Source organism: Vombatus ursinus, unplaced genomic scaffold (assembly GCF_900497805.2).
Source record: "Vombatus ursinus unplaced genomic scaffold, bare-nosed wombat genome assembly UNPS02014177.1, whole genome shotgun sequence".
Lineage (NCBI taxonomy): Eukaryota > Metazoa > Chordata > Mammalia > Diprotodontia > Vombatidae > Vombatus > Vombatus ursinus.
The window spans coordinates 772,465-782,476 of NW_020953955.1; the positions used below are offsets into that span (position 1 = coordinate 772,465).

Here is a 10,012-nt window from a genome sequence, read left to right on the forward strand (position 1 = left end):
CTCCTTTGGAAAAGCATTAGCTCTCAGATATGAGTTAGCGGAAGTGCATCCTAGGGAAAAAACAAAAACAAAAACTTCCCTGCCTCCTCCACCCACACTCCCTACCCTGGCTTTCTTGTTCCGTTCTGAGTCTCGGCTGGAATAGATTTTCATCTCTAGTAGAAGTTTCTTTATCCCAGGCACCAAGCTCCTTAGAAAACAGAGATGCTACTGGCTAAATAGCCTTAGGCTTAAAACTTTCTTTAAAACTAAACTTACTCTCTCTTGTTGACCTTACTCTAGCTTGGAATGGACCTTCCTGGTTGCAACCTAGGCATGATCCATGCAAGAATTGATGGCTAGCAAACTACCAAGGCCTTTATTTTCTTAATTCTTCCTCTTCTTTCTCCTCTTCCCCTTCTCCTTTTTCTCTTTCTTCTTCTCTCTTCTTTAGTGCTCCCCGCTCCATGTTATTACTTTTATTCTCTTTCTTTTCATTTTTACAGTCACAGAAACTGAAGCTCATGGACTTGTATGTAGATGTTATGTAGCTGACTCAGGATTTGAACCTTGACCTTCTTACTCCAAATCCAGTGCTTTTTCTGTTAAACTAATGCTTAGGCCCCCAAGCAACCCTCTGGGCTAATGAAGTTGCTGGAATCTCTTGGAGGGCAATGGCATCAGGGTAATCTATGCTTCAGGTCCATAGTTTATGGGAAGATTTTCTCCATGGCTAAGGCTGGAATGGAGAAAACAGGGACACAGAATTTGGACCAACACATGCGTAACATTTACATGTCATTTGCACATGCCTACATCTGCTCAAGCCATTTTTTCTTGAGCAGTTTTCAAGTTAAGATGTTATTATTGTCACCCTTGTTTGTCATTTCTTGATTTCCTTAGTCTCTCTTTCACACCCACCCACACCACTGGCCTAGATCATCCATGTGGTAAGAGACGTGTGTACATACGGTTGAAATATGAACTTGAGAGAGCTCAATTCTTCTTTTTAAAAGAAATGTTACATTGATGCTTAGAAAAAGTATTGCAGTCACTTTCTAATGAGAGCTCAATTCCTATACAATCCTTCTGTGGAAGAAAGAAGTACAATTAAGCAAGACTAATCAATATCCTTGCCCTGTCTAAACACTGTAATGCCTCAGTGTTCATTTATAGTCTGCCCCAATCTGGCAAGAGGAGGAAGGTATGTTTTGCCTTCCATCTTTTAAAGTCAAGAATGAAGACCAAGTCATCTTTCCTCAACTTGTCTCCTTTAAAATGGCAGCTCTTGAAAGGTAGGGTGAAGTAGATTCTTATTCTGTATGGTAATCAGAAAGGGTAGGTGGCTTAATGAATCAAACCATTTGTGATACCCAGGGGTTACAGATATGTACAATAAATACTCAGGGCAATCAGTCCTGGTACCTGAGACCTTTTTCTTTTTTTAAAGAGTATAATTTTTTGTTGTTCTTTATTTTTAAGTCATTTCAATGCCCCCTGGCCAGACTGATCCCTCTCTTGTGATGAAGCAAAGCAATTAAGCAAAATAATTTGACAATGTACCCAATATTCAATCCCAGTAGTCTTTTTTTCCTCTTCTGTGAGAGGAGGAGGGATGTTTCATTATTTGATGTTTCATAATCTGGGCCTTCACTGACTTTTCAATTGCTCATCTTTTAGTTTTTTTTTGAGTAATCTTTTCACATGTATTGTTGTAGTGTCCTGGTTTTGCTGACTTCACCTTGCATCAGTCCACACAAATCTTCCCATGGTTTTTGAATTCTTTTTATGCATATTTTCTTATAGTACAATAATATTCCATTATATCCACATAGCAAATTTTTCTGGCCATCCCCTAATTGATGGAAACCTAGTTTGTTTTGAATTCTTTGCTATCAGTGTGTTACTATCAATATTTTGGTATATCTCGGGCCTTTATTTTATTTTATTTTTTTGCCTTTTTTTTGGTGAGGCAATCGGGGTTAAGTGACTTGCCTAGGTCACACAGTTAGTGTCATGTGTCTCGGACTGGATTTGAACTCACATTCTCCTGACTCCAAGGCCAGAACTCTATCCACTGCGCCATCTAGCTGCCCCATGGGCCTTTATTCTTTATCAGTTTTTATCTTTATTCACTTTTTACTCTTTTGGGGATATGTACCTACTAATGGATTGCTGGGGCAAAGGAGAAACTTATTTTTCATAGTCTCATCCATTTACAATGAGAGAGCTGAATTACACATTGATTATTCAAATAAAAAAACACTAATTAAAACCTATTGGATGTAAGGCTCCCTCCTGAATTAATGCCTTGTTGCGATGGAGGGGTCTGCACAGGCTCAGTAAAGCTATGAGCTATGCCATGCAGCGTTACTCAAGATGGACGGATCATAGTGGAGAGTTTTGACAAACAGTGATCCACTGGAGAAGGAAATGGCAAACCACTCCAATATCTTTGCCAAGAAAACCCCATGGACCATATTAAAATGCTAAAAGATATGACATTGGAATGGTATGCTGTCATCCACAGGGTTGTGAAGAATCAGACACAACTGAATGACTGAACAACAATAACAGTATGTAAGGCATGGTATAAATCTGTTATTCAAAGTGTTCATAGAACTCAGAGCTCTAAGACCCCTGAGAGATTGTCTAATCCAAAATACTGCTTTGGTAGAAGAGGAAATTGAGGTCCAGTTAAAAAGAGTGAATTGGAGGAGGGAGTAGAAGTGATCTGGACTGATGCTTTCATCAGGATGAGGAACTGCTCTTGTGAAAACTTTCTCCACCCTTTGAAGTTTACTACTGTCTGAAACATTTAGTCTTTGAGAAATGCCTGAGGGAACTTAGAAGTTAAGTAATTTATCTGTACATAGTTACACAGCTAATGGGCAGCTTATGTGGTGCCATAGCGCATAGAGCACTGGGCTTGAAATCAGGAAGACAGACTCTTCTTGAGTTCAAATCTGGCCTCAGACTAGCTGTGTGACCCTGGGCAAGTCACTTAACTCTGCCTCAGTTTCCTCATCTGTAAAATGAACTGGAGAAGGAAATGGCAAGCCACTCCATTATCTCTGCCAAGAAAACCCCAAATGGGGTCTGGAAAAGTTGGACATGACTGAACAACAATCACACAGCTCATGTGTCAGGGGTAGGATTTGAGCCAAGGTCTTCTGGACTCTGTCTGGTCATGTATTCACTATATCATGCAGCCTTTCTGTGTGTCAATTTTTGTTTCTGTTTTGTTTTTGTTTTTTGTTTTTTTTTAGGCAATTGGGGTTAAGTGACTTGCCCAGGGTCACACAGCTAGTGTCAAGTGTTTGATCTGAGGCCAGATTTAAACTCAGGTTCTCCTGATTTCAGGGCCAGTGCTCTATCCACTGCGCCACCTACCTGCCCCTCAATGTGTCAATTTTTGAAAACTTTCCTACAGATCCATTTCTTTGATCCTCACAACGACCCTGTGAGTGAGACAAGCAAAGGCTAAGATCAATACCCTCATATGATAGATAAGGAAAAGGACTCTGAGAGTTTAAGTGACTTGGCCATGGTTACATAACTGTCAGAAGAGGGATTCCAAGCCAGGTCTTCCCTGATCCCAAGCCCAAAGTTCTTTCCACTTTCCCAAAGTACATACCACTACTTGAGTATATGAAAGTAGGCTATGAATCCCAGTGTATGGAAAATCAGGGCAATGATATTTTGGTTCCTGGACCTGCTAGCTGGACCAAGAAGCTGGAACAACTCAGGGAGAAGTGCCACAGGTAAAAGCAATCTGCCCAACTGGTGCTTAAAAGAAAGAAAGAAGGGTGGTTCATAAACATACACTCACCCTTAAGCATTCTGGTATCACCTTATTATACCTTAAGCATCCTGGTATTACTTTATTATCCGCCATTGTTTTTTCCCACGAACACCACCACCACCTAGTTCTATTTGTCCTTTAGCGACCTTCTTCTTCTTGTCCCCTTCGAGGCTTTCCTTGATGCTCATAAAGTAAAGTAAACTTTACTCATTGCTAAGACTGAGGGAAGTGCGATGGTCTAAGAACTGCTTGGTGTCTAGGATTGGCCTACCAGAGCAGTCAGGGTTCGACCTACAGTAAAGTGGGAGTGCATGGTGCCATTGAGGCAGGGTATCGTATTGATCTTGGTGTCGGGCTGAGGATCCAGTTATGGTCCAGTCATACGTGATCCTGGACAAGTAATTTGTAACAAGCCTCCATTTTCTCTCTGAAAAATGAGGATGATAAATGGCAGGACCTGATGTACAGAGAGGCAAATGAACTTGCCCAACATCTTATAGTTGTTAACAGCTTTTTGTTGTTGTTCAGCTGTTTCAGTTGTATCTAACTTTCTGTGATTACTTTTGGGGTTTTCTTGGCTAAGATACTGGAGTAGTTTTGCCATCTCCTTCTCCAGTTCATTTTACAGATGAGGAAACTGAGGTAAACTGGGTGAAGTGACGTGCCCAGGGTTACACAGCTAGTAAGTGTCTGCAGCTGGATTTGAACCCAGGTTTTTCTTATTCCAGGCTTGGCACTCTATCTACTTCATCAGAAGGCTTCTTGCTTTGTTATTCTCATTGCCATGGCAGGTGGGATTGACTTCCTGTAGAAAAACAGAATCATAGAATTATAGAGTCTTGGAGTTGGAAAAAATTTAGAGATCATTTAGTCCAATTCCTTCACTTTACAGAAGAAGAAACTAGGCTCTGAAAGAGACACTGATATGCCCAAGGTCACACTGATGGTAGGTAGATTACCCAAGGCTCAAATTCAGGCCCTTTGATTTCAAACCCAGGGCTTTTCCCATTAAATCACGATCACTGGAGCAGGATGGGACATTGCCCTAGGAAAGAATATTCTAGCTTTTCTCTTGAGTCTTTCCCTGGAGCTTCTTCCTCAAGGCTGTCTTCACCTCCTTATTTCTTAGGCTATAGATCAGAGGGTTGAGCATGGGGATCACAGTGGTATAGAAGACAGACACAACCTTATTCTGGTCTGAGGATTTACTGGAGCTTGGCTGAGCGTACATGAAGATAATGGTGCCATAGGAAAGAGAGATGGCAGTGTGGTGGGAGGCACAAGTGGAGAATGCCTTCCTTTGGGCCTCCAGGGAGTGAGTGCATCCTGCAGATGGTGACCAGGATGTAGGTGTAGGAGACCAGGATTATAGAAACGGTGATGAGTGTGATGGCGGCAGAAGATAAGAAGAGGATAGCCTTTGCAGCAGCCGTGTCACCACAGGCAAGATGGAGCACTGCAGGGACATCACAGAAGTAGTGGTCTATGATGTTGGGGACACAGTAGGGCATCCTGAAGACATTCTCCGTCTGTGCCGCTGTGTTGGCTGCGCCTATAGCATAGGTCCCGGCCACCAGCTCCATGCACAAGCGTTGGGACATGATGGCATGGTAGAGCAGAGGGTGGCAGATGGCCGCAAACTGGTCATAGGCCATGATGGCGAGGAGCAGACATTCTGCTGTTCCATGGACAGACATCATTGCCATCTGAGCCACACAGCCAGCAAAGGAGATGGACCTGTCACTGGTGAGGAAGATGATCAGCAACCTAGGGGTGTTTATAGTAGAGGAAGAGAAGTCAAGAAAGGAGAGGACGCTCAGGGAGAAGTACAAGGGCGTGTGGAGCTGAGGGTTGGTGCGGATCAGGATGACCATGCCCAAATTACCCAGTACAGTCACTGAGTAGACCAGCAAGAAGATTACAAAGAGGACTCCTTTCAGCTCCTTTCTCTCTGTCAGTCCCAGTAGGAGGAACCAGGTGACCATGCTGTGATTCCCTTCGATAGCCCCCACTGCTTCTGTGTTTTTGCTGCAAAGATAATGTGGGAGACCAAAGAAGAAGTGGGCTTTTCTCAGTACCAGCCAAGGCCTGAAGCTTTCTGATACCCTCAGAATGCAGGGATTGCACCCTCCTCCTCCCTCTTCCCAAGTGACCCACTGGATAGAGTATTAGAGTCAGAAAGAGCTGACTTCAAACCCTGTCTCAGGAAGCTGTGTGCCCCTAGGAAAGTTACCTAACCTGTCAACCTCAGTTTCCTTATCATATAAAATAGGGATAATAAAAGCACCTATCTCACAGGGTTACAGTGAGGATAACATATGTAAAATGCTATGTAAATGCTAATTCATTGTTATTATTTCCTTTAGAATCACCTTGATAAAGCAAGGAATGCTGGGGGCTTTGGTGAGGGGTGGGATGGGGAGGCTGGCCTCTGGAGGCCATGAAAGAAAGACCTTTCGGGGGCAAATGATTGAAGACCATTAATATAACTTGGCCTAAGGCCTGCTGGAATGTTGGAAATTAGGCCACAGACAGGCAAAATACTGGAACTGTGTGATTCTCTGGGTTGTTGAAGCTGCTGCCGTCAGGTACTAGATGGGGGATGTTGCTGGGCTATTCTTTAGCAGCTTGGCCAAACTCTGAGGACCTGAAATAACCACCCAGCATTAATGAGGCTGAATCCCCAGCCAGAGGGCTACCAAGCCTGACAACACATTCTGGGGGTTCCTTTAGTCCTGATAGTAGCTGGAAGGACAAGCTAAATCCCTAAGTCTAACCAGTCAGACTTCCCTTAAGGCAGCACTGGGTGGGAGTAGCCAGTAGTCTGATATTTGGCCCTCCCCACCAAGATTGTAGACCACAGATAATAGACTTGGAGGTGGAATGGACCTTGGAGTCATCTTGTACAATCCATCATTAAAAAAATCCTTCTTTTGTTTTACACCAGTTTCATTTGCAGATAAATCCATTCTACCCTAACTAGCGCACCGTCCCTTGTAATAAAAAATAAATAAACAAGAGAAGAAGAAAACAAAAGAAAGCACTTTTATAAAACTAGTTAACACATTAAGTCTTGCAGTATATGCAGCATTCCACATGGAACCACCTCCCTCTCCAATGAAAGGAGGAAAGAAAGTGCTTTTTTTTTCTTTTCTTTTCTCTTGTTTGGCCAATTCTTATTTTACAGCAAGGAAATTGATGACAGAGAAGGTAAGTGACAGCCCATGATTGCCTAACCAGCAAATGGCCAGGATTTGAACCCAAATCCTCTGGCTGCAAAGTCAGCTCTCTTTCTAACAACATGCAGCACTAGGACAAAGGAGTTGTGCCACCTCGGAGAGATTTGTAACTGTCCACTATTGATCAGTCATTTAACATTTATTAATTGCCCACTGTATGCCACAAACTGTGTTAAACTCTAGGAGCCTTAAGCTTTTCTCATAGTAATGTATATGACTTGACATCTTAAGATAAATAGCTGCAGACCATGGAGAGAAGAATATTCTTAGCATTAAAATATTTGCATTTATAAAATGGCATGTTAAAAAGCATTCCTCCCTGCATCCTTCTGCATAGTGCATTCTGGGTTGCTGCCCATCAGGCCCACCTGTCTTTATTTCCTAGGCATAAAGGTCAGCTGGGTTGCACTGGTCCTTTGTTAATGATGAAAAAACAAAAACCAGGTCTCTAGTACCCTACATGGCAGGCACCTGTCAGGCGTTCTCTCCCTGGCTCTGACTCTTGCTTACTCATCATTGCTTTTGTCCTTTTCTTACACACACCACAGGATTTGATTTCCATTGCAGCCTATACGTCAATTATTGGCCATGCTTTCCTCCAGATCTGTACAGGGAGCTCCACCTCATCATTTACCTTGAGAAAATTGAGAGGGTTTTAGGAGTTAAAGTAGGTAAAAGATATTAATGCATGCTAAGTGGAGCCCCAGGGTCCCATGCCTCACCCACCTAAAAAAAAAAACAATCAAAAAGAAAAGAAAACCCAAACTCCAACATAATACTCACCAAATATCCCTTCCTGAAGTAATGGGTGGTGAGAATAATGGTCCAGTCATGCTCAGGAACTTTTGTAGCTTCTCACTTGGTGCCTCCAGCCTTGGGCTCCTAAGCCTTTAAGGGATTACTTAGACAGTAATTGCATGTATGGGTTGAATATTATCAAGTGACTTTGCAGGCCCAGGGAAGGGAGAGTCATGAAAACAGAGGAAATGTGAAAATTTTAAAACCTTTGAGAATGTTTGAAGGGCGTCTTTTAGAATAGCCTTTTGAATGTCTAAGGTACAGACAAGTTACTCTCTTTAATTGTGTGTATGTATGGGAGGTGGAGGGGGCAGATAGGTGTCAACTGGTAGATTGGCTAGAAGAGTAGACTTGAAGTCTGGATAGAGTTGACTGTGTTAACCCTGGGCAAATCACTTAACCTCTCAGCCTTAGTCTTCTCATCTTTAAAATGGGAATGATTTTAAAGGTACCCACCTCCCAGAGTTCTTGTGAGAATCTAATGAGATAACATATGTATAGTATCACTTCTCAAAACTCATGTTGTTGTTCAGTCATGTCTGACTCTTGGTGCCTTTCTTGGCAAAGTTACTGGAGTGATTTGCCATTTCCTTGGTTTCCAGCTTAGTTTTACAGATGAGGAAACTGAGGCAAACAGGGTTAAGTAACTTGCCCAGGGTCACGCTATTAGTAAGTGTCTGATAGATTTGAACTTGGGTCCAGCACTCTACCCATTGGGCCACCTAGCTGCCAAACATAAAGCATTAGATAAATGCTAGCATTCATTATTTTCTAGGGCTCAAGGGGAAACTCCATTCTTTAATGTACTCTGTCCTTGTTTACCCTTTGTGTATAGATCTAGTGGTTAGATGCTCTTCTTGGGTATTTTAATGAGTTCTTTTTTTGATAAAAAAAAAAAAGCAGAATTGGGTGGAAGAGCATGTCATGAGCTTTCACTCAGTAACCACATCTAAGGGAAGCCCTGCTGTTTGTACCACAGGCTTCCAGCCGCCAGAGAACTCCTCACAACAACTCTGAACCAGACATTTTGCCTAGGAGGAAATAGCCTTCAGAGAGACCTGACCTTAAATACTCAACTTCATAAGTAACAGAGAACATCACACTCGTTCTCTTCCATTAAATCTAATCAAATCCAGCCAAGTCCAGTCTATTTCACTCCAATCCAGTCACATCCAATTAGACTCAATTTACTAAATGAATTCAGCAATGTTTTTTAAGGGGTTTCTAAGTCTCTTGATTGTAAAATGAAAACCTTTTCTCTTTCTTAGCTATTTCTTTACTCTGTGGTTTTGTAATCATTAAAAAGCCATCCTTTCATTGTTTAAGCAGTTACTCATTATCTGCAACCTCTGTTTATTTTAATTTCCTCAACTGTAAAATGGAGATGATAACAACATCTGGAGCAGCTAGGTGGCACAGTGGATACTCAGAGTGCAGGACCTGGAGTCGGGAAGACCTGAGTTCAAATTTGACCTCAGACACTTACTAGCTATGGGACCCTGGGCAAGTCACTTAACCCTGTTTGCTTCACTTTCCTGTTCTGTAAAATGAACTGGAAAGGGACATGACAAACCACTGCAGTAATTTTGGCAAGAAAACCCCAGAAGGGAACAGGAAGCATTGGACATGACTGAAAATAACTAAACAACAGCAGCAACTCCTGCCACCCAGCATTGTTGTGAAGCTCAAATGAGACAATATCTGTGAAGCACTTAGCGTAGTGCCTGGCACATAGTAGGTGCTTAATAAATGATTGTTTTCTCCTTTCCACCTCCTATCTCTCACAACTGACTTACCACTTTCCCTCAAGTTGGCAGGGTCATAGAGAAGGAAGAGGAAACAAGGGGTGATTGAGTGTCCATAAGATTGGGTTTGAATCCTCATTAGACTGACCTGGAAGATGAGAGACCATATCTCCTCGAGTGTGACTCACTGAGGCCTCTCTAGGAATTCTTGCCTCCCTGGGGCACTGGCTATCTCCATCACTGTCTGTCTGGTTCTAGTTCCATCCGGAGATGACCTGAGATTGGTGTTGTAAAGTATGAGGATTCCTTCTCCCTGAGATAATCCTTCTCCTAGTATTTATCAGGGTTGGTTTTTTTTTTTTTTTTTTGCATCCCTGGGGTTTACTGTATGGGAGGAGTGGTTGGTTTATCTCTGCCTCTAGAGGAACTGGGAGATGACACCATGT

At 42.5% G+C, this 10,012-nt stretch overlaps 1 protein-coding gene across 1 annotated transcript; it reads right to left on the bottom strand.

Annotated features, from left to right (window-relative positions):
• Window positions 1–4,844: 4,844 nt before the first annotated feature.
• On the bottom strand, window positions 4,845–5,769 carry LOC114041702 (olfactory receptor 1009-like). Its single transcript, XM_027860289.1, is given in 2 exon segments — window positions 4,845–5,102; window positions 5,104–5,769. Coding segments are annotated over 2 exon segments (924 nt in total).
• Between the last annotated feature and the right edge of the window lie 4,243 nt (window positions 5,770–10,012).